The sequence below is a fragment of the Leucoraja erinacea genome, chromosome 20 (assembly GCF_028641065.1).
Source record: "Leucoraja erinacea ecotype New England chromosome 20, Leri_hhj_1, whole genome shotgun sequence".
Taxonomy (NCBI): domain Eukaryota; kingdom Metazoa; phylum Chordata; class Chondrichthyes; order Rajiformes; family Rajidae; genus Leucoraja; species Leucoraja erinaceus.
Genome location: NC_073396.1, coordinates 1,031,523 through 1,048,408, shown reverse-complemented (window position 1 = coordinate 1,048,408; position 16,886 = coordinate 1,031,523). Strand labels below are relative to the sequence as shown.

Genomic DNA, 16,886 nt, shown 5'->3' with positions numbered 1-16,886 from the left:
GCCTGTTGTGTTTAAGAAGGAACTGCAGATGCTGTAAAATAGGAGGTAGACAAAAGTGCTGGAGAAACTCAGCGGGTGCGGCAGCATCTATGGAGCGAAGGAAATGGGCAATAGGAAATAGGCAACGTTTTGGGCCGAAACCCTTTGGGTTTTGGCCCGAAACGTTGCCTATTTCCTTCGCTCCATAGATGCTGCTGCACCCGCTGATTTTCTCCAGCACTTTTGTCTACCAGATGCAGTCTAACTAACTTGCCTTGTCTCTGCTTCGTTTGTCAGGAGGTATTGTACGGATGACACTGAGTTTAACGGTCATCATCATGGAGGCGACTGGTAATGTGACGTATGGTCTGCCCATCATGCTGGTGCTGATGACGGCCAAAATATTTGGCGATTACTGGATTGAGGTGCCCATTTTCTTCACATTTCAAGTATTTGCGGGCGGATTATATAATAAACACTGCGAATATTTTTTGCTGTGATTTTCTCACTTTGTAAAAGAAGCAGCTGATTGGATTTAATTGTCAGCATAGTTTGATGAATTGCAGTTTCCCTGAATTAAAAAAAAAAATACTGTTGCGAGTTGGAGGACCAGATGAAACTGCAAGTTCTGATTGGCTGGTTGGATATTTTGCTACAGTTCTTGATGTATAAATAAATAAAAGCTATGTTCAGACATAAAATTAAAACATGGGCTAAGGATAGATATTTCTAGTATCCAACCTGGCTTAAATCTGCCACAGTTAGACACAAAATGCTGGAGCAACTCAGCGGGTGAGGCAGCATTTATGGAGAGACAGAATTGGCGATGTTTCGTGTCGAGACCCTTTGCCCATTCCTTCTCTCCAGAGATGCTGACTCACCCACTGAGTTACTCCAGCATTTTGTGTCTCCCTTCGATTTAACCAGCATCTGCAGTTCTTTCTTAAACATTAAATCTGCCGCAGATGATTGAGTTTACATTGGGCAGTTATACACCCTACTAATCTACTGAGAAGCAGGAGCTGCTCCCTGTGCTACAGAAAGCAGTCTGGCTGTTTGTGGGCACTCACTTCTCATTTATAAAGAGCCAGTTTATCCTGTGCCTTGGACTTGAAATTTCTCATTAGTCAATGTGACTCAGACCTGACTCTAGTTGTATCCTATCAGCCTTGAATCCAGAAGGTGAGCTCTAATTCATAGGTTAATTTGTCTGTGATTTAAATAACAACAGAAATAAAATAAAGCAGTAGTAAAATGCTTCTGTTTTCAACGTGACTTCCCACTAAACAGTGCAGTGGGTCTGATTCAGATTCGACTGGTGTGGCGACACAACGTATTGTTGCCTTCCTCAACTCTAGGGACCTGGGTCAATTCTGACTTCACACATTTGATAAAGTTTAATGTTCTTGCTATGACTGTGTTTAGATTAGTCCAAGTCCAAGTTCAAGTTCAAGTGAGTTTATTGCCATGTGTCCCTGTATAGGACAATGAAATTCTTGCTTTGAACATTGCCTTGCACACAGAACATAGTAGGCATTGACTACAAAACAGATAAGTGTGTCCATATACCATAATATAAATATATACACACATGAATAAATAAACTGCAAATAACAGAAAATGGGTTGTTAATAATCATAGTTTTGTCCGAGCCAGGGTTAATAGCCTAATAGCCTTTAGAGACACAGCACGGAAACAAGCCCTGCGGCCCACTGACCCACACCAACCAGCAGTGCCGCACATTAACACTGTACTCTACACACCAGGGACAATTCACACTTCTACCGAGCCAATTAACCTACAAACCTGTACCTCAAAGCAATAGGTCACGTCGATGGAAGCTTTAAATGAGATCTGTGTATAGATTTGCAATTTTTCCTACTATTCTCTCTAGCGACTACATAAACATGAACTGCTAACTCTTATCTTAGTTTAATATTTTGAAAGCGGGGCATGATGTGTTCTATGTATGTAGAATGAGGAGGAGGCTTTTCAAATTCCATTCTATTAATATTGTGGCTATTCCAGAAGTTCCCTGTGGGGGAAATGGGAACCAGTATGAATGCCCAGCTATCCACATTACCTGATGTAAAGGTGCATGCAATGAACACAAGTGATTTCATGAAAATACATGACCTGCTGTGTGAGAATCTCCTAATGTAAGCAATTGTGATTGAGTGACATGCACTGCACGACTTAACTTCTGACTAAATTAGACCTGGTTTTGACTTTCATCCGGGTGAATAAACAAAGTATTGCAGTGCTTGTGACCGTAAATAAAATGTCTATTTCCATCCTGTTTGGAAGGAATGTATTCACCATCTAAGGATCGGAGTTTAAAGCTTTAAAAATTAGTAACTGGTTTATTTTTAAATTGTAAATGTATACTCCTGAAAATAGTGCAGTTTAGTGGGAGTCAAACAGCATGGAATCAGGTTCCTGGCCCACCGAGTCTGCATTGACCACCACACATCCATCTGTGTAAATCTAGGGCAGTCACGGTGGCGCAGCAGTAGAGTTGCTGCCTTACAACCAATGCAGCGCCAGAGACCCGGGTTAGATCCCGACTACAGGCGCTGTCGGTACAGAGTTTGCACGTTTTCCCCATGACCTGCGTGGGTTTTCTCCGAGATCTTCGGTTTCCTCCCACACTCCAAAGACGTGCAGGTTTGTAGGTTAATTGGCTTGGGGAATGTAAAAATTGTCCCTAGTGGGTGTAGGATAGTGTTAATGTGCAAGGATCGATGGTCGGCGTGGACTCGGTGGGCTGAAGGGCCTGTTTCTGCACTGTATCTCTAAACTAAACTAAATTATTCCCATTCTCTCCACATTCGTATCAATACCTCACAGTATCTACCATACACCTACCTACATGACAGGGACAATTTACAATGGCCAATTAACCTAGCAGCCTGCACGTTTTTGAGGTGTGGGAGAAGACCTGGGCACCTATGGGAGACCCATGCAGCCACAGACCGAATGTGGACATCACACACACACGCACAAACACCAGCTCCTCACACATGCGTTTAATAACAACATCTATCAAGGGCTGAATTAAATACTTCTCCCAGTACTGACGAGTGAAAGTAAATCAAGATGATATTTGGGAGTGGGGTAGTCTCCTTGGTGAGAACATCAATCTCACTCACATAAGGGGGTGAGGGGGGAGGTTGTTGATCACGTGATGAGGTGCAGCAGCGTAACTCCGCTCCCTGGCATTCTTTATTGCAGTATTGGCTGCACTCCGTGGCATGTCATTCATGGGCAGGCATTACATCATGTTGGCTGCACTCCGTGGCATGTCATGCATGGGCAGGCATTACATCATGTTGGCTGCACTCCGTGGCATGTCATGCATGGGCAGGCATTACATCATGTTGGCTGCACTCCGTGGCATGTCATGCATGGGCAGGCATTACATCATGTTGGCTGCACTCCGTGGCATGTCATGCATGGGCAGGCATTACATCATGTTGGCTGCACTCCGTGGCATGTCGTGCATGGGCAGGCATTACATCATGTTGGCTGCACTCCGTGGCATGTCATGCATGGGCAGGCATTACATCATGTTGGCTGCACCCCTTGGCATGTCATGCATGGGCAGGCATTACATCATGTTGGCTCTCAACTTGTAACTTTGCTCTTTCTCCAATACTATCTGCTTTGTTCATTAGTTTTATTAGGCAATATTACTATAAATAAGTGGCACTTCATTATGAATGATGATAGTTTTATCAGCACTACTTACTTCTATGTAATGTCTTGTTGTTTATCTGGACCTTGAGTCTGTAATAAAAAGTAAAACACCGTTACTGTTGAAAGACAAGAGCATCAATTGCCGGTATATTTTTCTTTTAATTGTTGAAAAGTGATACTGATTGGCTAAATTGCCGTTGTTATTTGTAACTAATCTCCCTCATAATTTGGGGAGCTGGAATATTTTTCTGCAGGTGCTATTTGGTGGGGAAATAAATTCCATTTAATGTTTCTCAGTTGAGTGCAGAAGAGATTTAATATAATAGTAGCAATAATGAGGGACTTAAGAAAAGTTGTGTTGTTGACCAACATGTGCATGCTGACTCTGTTGTCGGTGTCCATTGCACAGGGGCATGGGAAACAATTTGTTGGCAGTGTTCCAAGTTGTGAGTGGTACTGATGGCTTAGATAAGGAGAAGCTGTAGTAAAGCCGAGGTTCAGTAACTGAAGAGCACGGATTAATTGTTCAGTTAAACAACGGCCTCAGGAAAACACTTTCAGTTGAAAGTTGCTGAGCTTGGAATAGGTTAAAGAAGGTGACGTAACCGCAACTTCTGCTGACTGGTTAGCACGCAACAAAAGCTTTTCACTGTATCTCTATCTGTATCTGTACACTAAAATAAACTAAATCTTCAAAGAAGACTTGGATAATTACTTGAAGGGGGAAGATTAGAGGGAGAATGTGTGTGAATTCACCAAAGAGTTGATGCAGAAGATTCTTTGATTCAAAGACACATTTAAAGCAGGTTTGTTTTTATTTATAAAATGCACAGAGAAAGCTGACCGCACGTTCTTGCTGCTGTGTCCTCTATGGCAGTAAATAGTGAATTTGTCTTGCTTCCAAAGTTTCAGTTTAGGGTTTGTTAAGAAAGTGCTGAAGAACAATTGACAGTTTTTCTGTTTAAATGAAGTAAAATCACCTAATTGAAAATTGGAAAGTGTGGCCTATTAGTTATGTTATGTTTAAAAACAGAACAGTAATGATGTTGATTGTGTGACATTAATTAATAGTTCCCGCCATAGATTTTCTGTGGAGTTAACAGCTGCATTAATGATTTGCCTTGCTAAATGTTTATTTTGTTCACTTGCAGCTTACAGGTTTTATTAATTAAAGTCATTATCATTCCCATTTTTCCCTTAATGCCTGAGTGTGTCTGTGGCGTGGCAAGCATTCATTGCCAATTTCTTATTGTTGATGAACCAAGTAGCTTTCTCCAATTGGCATTGAGATAGAGATAGAGAGAGAGAGAGTGATACAGTGTGGAAACAGGCCCTTGTGCCCAACTTGCCCACACTGGCCAACATGTCCCAGCTACACTAGTCCCACTTGCCCGTGTTTGGTCCATATCCAACCAAACCTGTCCTATCCATGTACCTGTCTAACATCTTAAACGATGGGATAGTCCCAGCCTCAACTACCTCCTCTGGCAGCTCGTTCCATACACCCACCACCCATTGTGGAAAAGTCACCCCTCGGATTCCTATTAAATCTTTTTCCCTTCACCTTGAACCTATGTCCGCTGGTCCTCGATTCCCCTACTCTGGGCAAGAGACTCTGTGCATCTACTCGATCTATTCCTCTCATGATTTTGTACAGCTCTATGAGATCCGCCCTCATCCTCCTGCGCTCCATGGAATAGAGACCCAGCCTCCTCAACCTCTCACTGTAGCTCACACCCTCTAGTCCTGGCAACATCCTGGTAAATCTTTTCTGAACCCTTTCAAGCTTGACAATATCTTTCCTATAACATGGTGCCCAGAACTGAATGCAATATTCTAAATGCGGTCTCACCAACGTCTTATACAACTGCAACATGACCTCCCAACTTCTATACTCCAATACAGTAGATATTTCAACTCCTGTGTCTAAATCATTTATCCAGCTCTCTGGATTTCCTAGTCCAGAGCATATTGTGGTATTAGAGGGCGCTGGACCAAATGCAGGCTAATGGGACTGGTTGGTCAGTGTGAATTGCACAGATTCACCACCCTCAGAGAAGATATTTCTATATACCACACTTTTAAATGCCTGGCCCCTTATTTTGGAGCTTTGTTCCTTGATGGTGACACTCACACTAGTGGCCACATCTCACCCTCCCCTGTCCAAGGTAGACGAAAATGCTAGAGAAACTCAGCAGGTGAGGCAGCATCTATGTTATATTCCTTCGCTCCATAGATGTTGCCTCACCTGCTGAGTTTCTCCAGCATTTTAGTCTACCTTCGATTTTTCCAGCATCTGCAGTTCTTTCTTAAACGTATCCCCTGTCCATCTCCCTTGCGATCTTGTATATTTGTATAAGGCCACCCCTCATTCTTCTAAGCTCCAAGCAACATATACCTGAACAGTCTGGCGTTTCTTGAACAGACGACCTAATTCACCCCCTAGAATTAGCCTGACCTGAATGTTCCTATAATTTGGGTTTACTACCCATTTGCAATATTTGCAGTCCTTTGTATTAGCTTTGGAAACCATTGCAGAAAGAGATCAGCTTTGACAGTATGTATGTAAATCCTAAACAAACTGAGTCAATGATTTAACTCGGTAATCTAATTTTACATTGAGCTATATTAATGTAAAGTAGAATTGGGCTGTATATAAATTAAAGTTTAACAAGTAGCTTGTTTGTGTTTCTAGGGTCTGTATGACATTCACATCAAGCTGCAGAGTGTCCCTTTCCTTGGTTGGGAACCTCCTGAGAAATCTCACACTTTAACTGCACGGTAAGATTTCCCACTTCGTCCTTTCCATAAGCGTTACTCCTATCTCATTGAGAGAGCTCTCAGTTATGGCTCTAATGTACAATTACCTAATCAATTATAAAAAATATAATAAAAGTGAACTGCAGATGCTGATTTATACAAAAGGTAGACACAGAGTGCTGGAGTAACTCAGCGGGTCAGGCAACATCTCTAGAGAACATAGACACGTGACGTTTTGGGTCAGGACCCTTCGTTAGACTGATTGTAGGGGGAGCTACAATCCAACAATCCATCTGAAGAAGTGTCACAAACCGAAACGTCACCTATTCATGTTCTCCACAGATGCTGCCTGACCCGCTGAGTTACTCCAGCACTCTGTGAAACGTCACCTATCCATGTTCTCCACAGATGCTGCCTGACCCGCTGAGTTACTCCAGCACTCTGTGAAACGTCACCTATCCATGTTCTCCACAGATGCTGCCTGACCCGCTGAGTTACTCCAGCACTCTGTGAAACGTCACCTATCCATGTTCTCCACAGATGCTGCCTGACCCGCTGAGTTACTCCAGCACTCTGTGAAACGTCACCTATCCATGTTCTCCACAGATGCTGCCTGACCTGCTGAGTTGCTCCAGATTTTTGTGTCCCATCAATTATAAAGATACCCTTGTTCAAGAAGGAACTGCAGATGCTGGAAAATCGAAGGTAGACAAAAGTGCTGGAGAACTCAGCGGATGCGGCAGCACCTATGGATCGAAGGAAATAGGGAACATTTCGGGCCGAAACCCTTCTTCAGACTGAAGAAGGGTTTCGGCCTGAAACGTTGTCTTTCCTTTGCTCCATAGATGCTGACACACCTGCTGAGTTCTTCAGCACTTTTGTCTATAAAGATACCCTTTATTCATTTATTATTAGTTATTTACTTTGTACTCCATAATACTGGAAATTAAAATGGCACTGGCATTAATTTCAAGGACAGGGTTTGATATTTGAGGTGAATTGTGTTGCACAACTAAGTTTTTAATGAATGCGTACGTTAACACCCAATATTCCATTTGATTGTAGTGAAGTGATGAGTTACCCAGTCACTTGTTTCAAACGTGTGGAGAAGGTTGGGCGCATTGTGGACCTCCTGAGTGACACAACTACCAACCACAATGGATTTCCAGTGGTTGACGAGAATCACGAGGTAATCATCGTAAATAGGAAAATATGTAGATTTTGGTTCTCACCAGCTAGGCCAGGAATGTAAACGGGTGGATGGTAATGATCCTAAATGTGGCCACAAGGTAACAGAAAAACCTTGATGACAACGTTCTCCAATTGTGATGGGACCAGTGTTGAGATTTCTGAAACAGCGTAACATGTAGAGTGCCTGGTATAGAATAGAGCCACATCCCACATTGAAAGAGAATTCTTCATTCTGAGAACAAGCAGGAAGCTTTATTAAATGTATTGTTGAGATCTTGTGTTGTGTAATTAGTACGCAACATTTCTCTGTGATCAAAATGACCTCTTTTCAAATTGTGTTAAAACCTCGCTAGTGTTCAACGTCTGTGGCTTGCCTCCCTCCCATCCCCACCCTGGCAACTTCTCATTCTGATCCTCTCATTGTGACAGTGAATGACCTTTGTGATACCAAGGAGGTAGTGACTGGAGCCGCAGAATAACCATCTTGCATTTCTCTGCCCTTTCTCTGAAGAAATAACCTTTTTTTTAGAACCCTTTTCCCTCTGGAACTCCCTGGTCAATTCGTCCCTTCCCAGCCGAACCAGCCCCTCTCCGGGCACTTTCCCTTGCAACCGCAAGAAATGCTTCACTTGTCGCTTTACCTCCCTCCCTTGACTCCATTCAAGGCCCCATGCAGTCTTTCCAGGTACGGCAGGGGTTCACCTGCACCCCCTCCAACCTCATCTATTGCATCCGTTGCTCTAGATGTCAGCTGCTCTACATCGGTGAGACCAAGCATAGGCTTGGCGATCGCTTCACCGAACATCTCCGCTTGGTTCGCAATAACCAACCTGATCTCCCGGTGGCTCAGCACTTCAACTCCCCCTCCCATTCCAAATCTGACCTTTCTGTCCTGGGCCTCCTCCATGGCCACCATAAATTGGAAGAGCAGCACCTCATATTTCGCTTGGGCAGTTTGCACCCCAGCGGTATGAACTTTGACTTCTCTAATTTCAAGTAGTCCCTACTTTCTCCTCCCCTTCCCTGCTCTCCCTCAGCCCACTGTCTCCGCCTCTTCCTTTCTTCTTCCCGCCCCCCCCCACCCCCACATCAGTCTGAAGAAGGGTCTCGACCCAAAACGTCACCTATTTCCTTCGCTCCATAGATGCTGCTGCCCCCGCTGAGTTTCTCCAGCATTTTTGTCTACCTTTGATCTTCCAGCACCTGCAGTTCCTTCTTAAACCTTTTTTTAGTCTCCCGGCCAGTACAGCAACATGTTGCCTGAGGAAACGCAGTATTTTGCTGCACATTTGTCATGCCAAATGCAACTGGATCATCTTGAATTTGCTGTATTTTCAGTTTTTAACAATTCATGTGACATCTGGTTATTAAATCCAGAGAAACTGAGAAACTTTGTGTGGAAAACCTTATGCGCTCGAGAGACCGTTCTTTCTCCAATGCAGCTACTGTTTTGTCTCTTTTTATTCTCAAGTGACTTCATTCTATATTTTTCTTTGGTGGCAGCATAGGGAGATGTTTTGTTTGTCTAGGGAGTTGATTATTTAATAACTTTTCTGTACCTATTGCCATTTTACTGAAACAGTACACATGTATAATCTAGTATTGTGTTCACTAACTATATCCTTACTGTTTCTCATAAAATACTCCAAAGCTGGAGAGGTAAAGTGAGCAATAATCATACTTTATTAGCCAAGTATCTTTTGCAACATACGAGGAATTTCATTCACCATACAGTCACGCCAATAAAAAGCAGCAAAACACACAAAATACGTTTTAACATGAACATCCACCACAGTGACTCTTCCACACTCCTCACTGTGATGGAAGTTCAATCTCTTCCCTTCTTTGTTCTCCCGCGGTCTGGGGCCTCGAGCCTTCCATTGATGGGGTGATCTTGGCTCCCGTAGCCGGCAGCGTTTGGGCCTTCGTCTCGGGGCGATCAAGCTCCTGCATCGGGGGGGAATCTCAGCTTCCCCGCGCCGGGCGATCTGACCCCGGGTCGGGGCTGGCCGAAACCTGCGTCCCGACATCGGTCTCTACCCGAGACTGCGAGCTCCTCGATGGTGAAATCTGCAGGCTTTTCGGAGACAAGGGATCGGCTCCGATGATAAGTCCACAGTCCCGCGGTGGGGCTCAAAGTCCATCTCGAGCAAGGCCGCCAGCTCCATGATGTTAGGCCACAGAGAGACCGGAGATACGATCCGGGAAACAATTGCATCTCCGGCACGGTAAGAGACTGTAAAAATGTTCCCCCCCCCCCCCCCCCCCCCCCCCCCATAAAAAACAGACCACAGAACATTTACACAAACTTTTAAAACACTAAAAATAACAAAGACAAAGACAGACAGACTGTTGGCGAGGCTGCCATCGTGCAGCGCCCCCTGGTGGGATTACTGTTGGTAATACAACGTATCTCAAACTGCTGTTCTAGTTTACTAATTCAAATCTCCACATATGACACTATATAATTATGAAATACTTTCACTTTTTAGCCTGAATACGATAATGTTGGAAGACTATGCGGATTAATTTTACGATCCCAGCTAATCGTTCTCCTAAAACACAAGGTAATCTTTGAAGTGAATCTAATCAAAAAAAGAAATGCTAACAATATGTTGATTTGTTTGCGGAGCAATGTGGAAAGAGAGCCAGGACTTGAAGGCCTGAGTTGTAGGGAGAGGTTGGGCAAACTGGGACTGATGTTGAGGACTGATCTAATAGAGGTGTATAAAAGCTGGTGTATAAATATAGTGTGATTGAAAATAATCTTTTCCCCAGGGTAGGGGAAGCAGGAACTAAAGGGCATAGGTTTATGGTCAGGAGGGAAAGATTTGCTTGCAACTTGAGGAGCAACTTTTTCCACAGAGGGTTGTGGGTATATGGTAGAGCGATATGGACTAGCTAAAATGGGGCAATTTGGTGGGCATGGGCGAGTTGGGCTGAAGGTCCTGTTTCCATGCTGTATGACTCTCCATACATTCTTCAGGATTGTTATAACTGTAATTCATCTTATTGAAGTACATGTTAAAGGGCCTGTCCCACTTTCACAACCTAATTCACAACCTTTTTTACTCGTGGACATTTTTCATCATGCTAGAAAAAACGCCCCAACCTACTTGATGCCACGAGTAGCTACGACCTCGTGACGACCACCTACGACCTCGTGACGACCATGCTGCGAGTATGAGTCCAGGGCAAACCTCGCAGAGGTCGTGAATTAGGTCATGAAAGTGGGTCAGGCCCTTAAACATGGATTAAGATGTCAATTAGGAAATGGTGTTGTGAGTTGGATATCAAATGTGTGATTATTGTACAGAGTGGGAGAGGGAGTGAGTATAGAGGATGGAAATGTTCCCCCAGCTGCCAGGTGAAGCACTTGGCCTTACTTTGACTCTTGACTATTTCAGGTGTTTGTGGAAAGAGCAAACTCCAACCTGACCCAAAGGAAGCTCCAACTGAAGGATTTCCGCGATGCTTACCCACGGTTTCCACCCATCCAGTCCATCCACGTGTCGCAAGACGAGCGCCATTGTACCGTGGACCTGACCGAGTTCATCAACCCCACGCCCTACAGTGTGCCTGGGGTGAGTAACGTTCAAATGCTGCCGTCTGCTCCTCTTTCAACCCCGCCCTTTTTCATGCTTCATTGACATTGTGATGTACAAAAAACACAGAGTGCTGGAGTAACTCAGCGGGTCAGGCAGCATCTGTGGAGAACAGGGATAGGTGACGTTTCACAGAGTGCTGGAGTAACTCAGCGGGTCAGGCAGCATCTATGGAGCTAAGGAAATAGGCAACGTTTCGGGCCGAAACCCGGAAGGGTTTCGGCCTGAAACGTTGCCTATTTCCATAAGGATTTCGGCCCCGAAACGTTGCCTATTTCCTTCGCTCCATAGATGCTGCTGCACCATAACTCAGCGGGTCAGGCAGCATCTGTGGAGAACATGGATAGGTGACGTTTCACAGAGTGCTGGAGTAACTCAGCGGGTCAGGCAGCATCTGTGGAGAACAGGGATAAGTACATTTTAGGGTGGAATCTTTCTTCAGACTGATGTGGGTGGGGGTGGAGGGAGGGGGGGGATGGGTTATACAAGGTTTTGTCCATTTGATGACATGGTGCTTTGTTTAAGTTGCTGGTCCTACATTGACAGACAAGATACATTATATTTGGGTTTTCTATGGAGCATAACTTCTACTCTGTTGTGTCTTACACTTTTGTTCAGGTAGGTAGATATTCTGATATATAGTTTAGTATTTGAGCTATAAACTGTGATCTTTGATCATAGCTCACTCCTTACACTTGGAATAGATTTGTTCGTTGCCCTTTGTGCCGCTGCATTGCTTGTCCCTAAAGTAAGAACTTGAAACCGTCTGCGCCCCATATAATGAGTGGAATTATACATAGCTGGTGAATATTTCTGAAATCCAGCCCTCTCCTCCTTCCTTGCCTCTCCCCACTTTGCTCCACTCGACTGGGACCTTTCCACAACCATGGGGATTCTGGATGGTCACATCCAATGCACCCACTATCTGGGCATGTTACTTCTTTTCAAACCATAAGATTCCGGCTGACAATAATTGCTTTAATTTCTTCACCTGCCAAACCGCATTATCTTTGCTCCCTGAGACTCTGATATTGGAACATTTCAGTTTCTTTTGTCGAGTAGAAATCAACTTCAAAGTTTTCTGCCATTTTCTAAATTCCTATTATGGGTTCTCCATTTACAATCTGTCAGGGAACAATATTTACTTTAGATCGACATAAATCCTGAAGGAATGGGTGATGTTTCAGGTCGAGACCCTACTTCAAGCAGTTCTGAAGAAGCGTCTCGACCTGAAACGTCACCCGTTCTTTTTCTCCAGAGATGCCGCCTGTCCCGCTGAGTTACTCCAGCTTTTTGTGTCTATCTTCCATGATGTTTTGGGTCAGGACCCTTCTTCAGACTGAATTGTGCCATTATGTGTTAGTTTATACACAATTTCAACGTGAAGATGTTAAGAAGTTGACAAATTCAACAGCAAGATTACAATTTACAATTCGGTGTGTGCGTTTTTTTTGTTACAGGAGGCGTCTCTGCCCAGAGTCTTCAGATTATTCCGTACCCTTGGCTTGCGGCACCTGGTCATCTGTGATGGAAGCAATGGGGTGAGTATCTAAACCATACTACTGCAAGATGCTGAACTAGTGGGGCTGAGGAGCCTGGCTCTGTGCTGCATGACTCTCTACGTCAGGAGCAGCTGTGTGTTATGCAACTGATTTAATTTGCCAAAATTGACGTGCTAAATATTTTGCATGTAGGTGATTGGGATCGTTACCAGAAAAGATCTTGCCAGATATCGTATACATAAAGGCCAACTGGAGGAACTTGAAATGGCGCACACGTGATCACATGACCTGCCTTTCATCAGAGTTGCGCTCGGACTTGCTGGAATTTTACCCTTTGAACAATTCTAGTAGAAACATTTTATCCAGCCATTGTTTTGTTTGCACTTCATGTAAACGGGGCCTGGAGACCCAGGATAGTTTCTGGAAGGGCTAGTGTGCCAGAACGGAGCGTTTGCACTGTCACTTCTTGTAACTTTAAATTGTACAGTCTTATATTTTTTAAACTAGAACAAATGTTTGCCTTGCACAGTTGTCTGCTGTTCTTCCTGGATTATTGTAAATGTAAGTGTTTGGGTCCAAGATTCATGCACAAAGTGTCTCACGTCCGATTAGTTGGACTGGATTTAACTTTGGGAGCTTCTGATATTTTCTGAAAACTCTGCTCCTAACTCAGTCAAGTATTGATGAAGCACTTGGGAACAACTGCCTCAGTAACAACTTGCTCTGCATGCAGAAGGCACTTCATTGGATTCTACTTGCTAAGCAGTTCCAAATTTCACAGGCATCGGTGACAGGGTCGACAGAACAATTCCGCTTGCTAGTGCACCTTGCTACAAGACGGCTAAATGAGAGCTCTCTGCATGCAGTCACCTTATCCTTGTCCAAGTTACCAACGTATAACTAGCAACGAGCAAGGGCACTTGCCTTCCCCAAACATGAAGTGGTGGGTCCAAACGCGAAGTTGGCGCCAAGTTAGAGTTGCACTGCGACTAACACAAGAATACAGCCTCCCATGGCGTAGCTTCTGTATAGATGGGGGCAGATCAGGAGGCACTTGTCACTAGTTTGGATGGGCACCGGGCATTGTGTTTACATACAAGTTGGACACAAGAAGCTAGAGTAACTCAGCGGGACAGGCAGCATCTCTAGAGAGAAGGAATGGGTGACGTTGAGTCTGAAGAAGGGTCTCGACCTGAAACGTCATCCATTCCTTCTCTCCAGAGACGCTGCCTGTCCTGCTGAGTTACTCCAGCACTTTGTGTCTAAGTTTTAAACCAGCATCTGCGGTTCTTTCTTCCACATTGGGTTTACACAAATGGCAATGTAAAACCACTCTTAACCCAGGGCAGGGTGTCATTTCCTCAGTTTACTGTGTGTTGTAATTATATATGAATCACTAGAGCACTGAGTCTATTATATATCACTTTGTATTTTATAAACCAACTAAATCAGAAGCTGTGCAAAGTTTGAGGAAATGACCCATGAGTTTTCTAGAGTGCTATTTTTTTTTTTTAAAGGATTTTGTGTTCCCTGACTGTAGCAGGAGATGTTGTGCAGAGATAAAGCAAGAATGAATATGGATGAATTGAGCTTATCTGTGATGGTTTATCTACAGTTATTTTATTGTGGTGGCTGCTGCTATACACACCCCACTGAAGACCAATTAAGTTTAATGTTCGATCTTGCAGAAAAATTGATATGACTAAAATAATAAATGACACATTGGGCACAAGTACTAAACTTAATTAAAGTTCCATTAACCAATAAAAAGTTTCACAAAACTAGTCCTTTTATAGCTAATCAGTGTTCTTATTCCTTCCGTGGTGGCTTGTATTTTATCATGCTCAAATGTTGCTTTTATTCTGCTGTAGAAACAGCTGCACTAATTATATTTTGATGGCCACCTGAATGAACCATAAACATATTTTAGATTTTGGGTCTTATTTAAATAGTTTTAAGATATCTATGCTCAAAATTTTCAAAAGGATTGTGAATTTTGTGTCCTGCCATAATAAATGTTTACATGTTTGATCTATTCGACTGTGTTCATGCAGACTTTTAAACATCAAGAATCGAAAGTATTTCTTCTGGTTTTCTAAAGTCGAGTTGGGACTGTTAGAGATAAATTCTTTCCAGTGTTTAAACAAGAATTGGAGCACAGGAGGATGAGGGGGAATCTTATGTAGTTGTATACGTATAGATCAGGTAGATGCACAGAGTCTCTTGCCCAGAGTAGGGGAATCGAGGACCAGAGGACACAGGTTCAGGGGGAAAGATTTAATAGGAATCTGAGGGGTACCTTTTTCACACAAAGGGTGGTGGGTGTATGGAACAAGCTGCCAGAGGAGGTCGTTGAGGCTGGGACTAACCCTACATTTAAGAAACCGACAGGTACATGGATAGGACAGGTTGGGATGGATAAGGACCAAACGTGGGCAGGTGGGTCTAGTGTTGATGGGACATGGTGGGCTGTGTGGGCAAGTTGAGCCGAAGGGCCTGATTCCACACTGTATCACTCTGTGACTATAAGAATTGTAACTGTGAACATATCATTCCCTCTCCTCTCTCAGTCATATCTCAGTATCGCAGCTGCCAAATCTTGTGATTTGTGAATAATGTTGAGTGCACGTAGCCTCCTAGATACTGCATTTAAATTTCCCACGCATTTTACAACCCGTCCCTACCAGAGATCAGAACCGAGATTAAATGGACTGGGTTCAAATCCACATCCAGCGGCTCACCAGAGAGGTATTCTGCGTTTCAAAGTATTATTGATGTTGGATAGGTAGAAATCAGTATAAACTAATGAATACAGGCCCACTCATCCCAGTATAACTGTGCAACCATTGCTGGAATCACGACAGCCTTTGTTTCACTCCACTGTAGCTAATGTAGCCTTTCTTGGTTAAAGGGATTTAAAATTGATTGCACTAAGGTAAGAAGGGTTTCGATCTGAAACATCACCCATTCCTTAGTTCCAGAGATGCTGCCTGACCCGCTGAGTTACTCCAGCACTCTGTGAAACGTCACCTATCCATGTTCTCCACAGATGCTGCCTGACCCGCTGAGTTACTCCAGCACTCTGTGAAACGTCACCTATCCATGTTGTCCATGATTTAGACCAGCCTCTGCAGTTCCTTCCTGCATAACTAGCCAACCTTGCTGCCGCACTCAAAATCATTTGTGAAGGCCAGTTTACGTTTGCTTTTGTATGCATACGTTTGTGTTTCTCTGGAGAAAGTAATCTAGGGTACAAAGGAATCAGCAAAGGTTGGCTCTGCTGAGAGAGACCTTGTCTCTCATCTCCTGCAAGGGAAGGGAGAGGACAGCAGGTGGCGATGTTGGCCTTTACTGAGGAGATGGTCATTGGTGCCAAGTGTTTAATTGTCAGATGTACCAGCAACTGAACAGTGACGTTCTTACTTGCTGCAGCAACAGGTGCAGGAGTAGAGGCCATTCGGCCCTTCCAGCCAGCACCGCCATTCAATGTGATCATGGCTGATCATCCACAATCAGTACCCCGTTCCTGCCTTCGCCCCATATCCCCTGTATCCGCTATCTTTAAGAGCCCTATCTAGCTCTCTCTTGAAAGTATCCAGAGAACCGGCCTCCACCGCCCTCTGAGGCAGAGAATTCCACAGACTCACAACTCTCTGTGTGGAAAAGTGTTTCCACGTCTCCGTTCTAAATGGCTTATCCCTTATTCTTAAACTGTGGCCCCTGGCATTCTGGACTCCCCCAACATCAGGAACATGCCTGTAAACCCAAACCCAATAACATGCAGATACAAATGTGATACCACAATGGTTTAAATCCAAACCTGAACATTATTGGGTTTCAATCCCTGTGTTTCTGTTGGTGGAGCCGTTGTCTCAGCGCCAGAGACGGGGGTTGGATCCTGGTCTTGGGTCTTGGTCCTTGCATCTTCTCTCTGTGACCACATGGGTTTGCTCTGATTTCCTCCATCTCAATAACATGTGGGTTTGTTGGTTAATCCGACCTCTGTAAATTGCCCCCAAGTGTGTAGGGAGTGGATGAGCAAGTGGGGTAACATGGAACTGGTTGGTGTGGACCTGGTGGGCCGAAGGGCCTGTATCCATGCTGTATCTTTCAATCAATCCACATAAACAAGGATGGTAGACAGGGAGTT

At 44.1% G+C, this 16,886-nt stretch overlaps 1 protein-coding gene across 1 annotated transcript in view; it reads left to right on the top strand.

Annotated features, from left to right (window-relative positions):
* clcn7 (chloride channel 7) overlaps positions 1-14,770 on the top strand; it is a 44,024-nt gene extending 29,254 nt beyond the window's left edge. The window contains exons 19-25 of the mRNA XM_055650974.1: positions 277-404; positions 6,374-6,459; positions 7,504-7,627; positions 10,122-10,196; positions 11,037-11,213; positions 12,695-12,775; positions 12,929-14,770. Of these exons, the coding sequence (XP_055506949.1) occupies positions 277-404; positions 6,374-6,459; positions 7,504-7,627; positions 10,122-10,196; positions 11,037-11,213; positions 12,695-12,775; positions 12,929-13,015 (758 nt within the window). The 3' untranslated portion in view covers positions 13,016-14,770. The remainder of the gene's footprint in view (positions 1-276; positions 405-6,373; positions 6,460-7,503; positions 7,628-10,121; positions 10,197-11,036; positions 11,214-12,694; positions 12,776-12,928) is intronic.
* Positions 14,771-16,886: the final 2,116 nt, after the last annotated feature.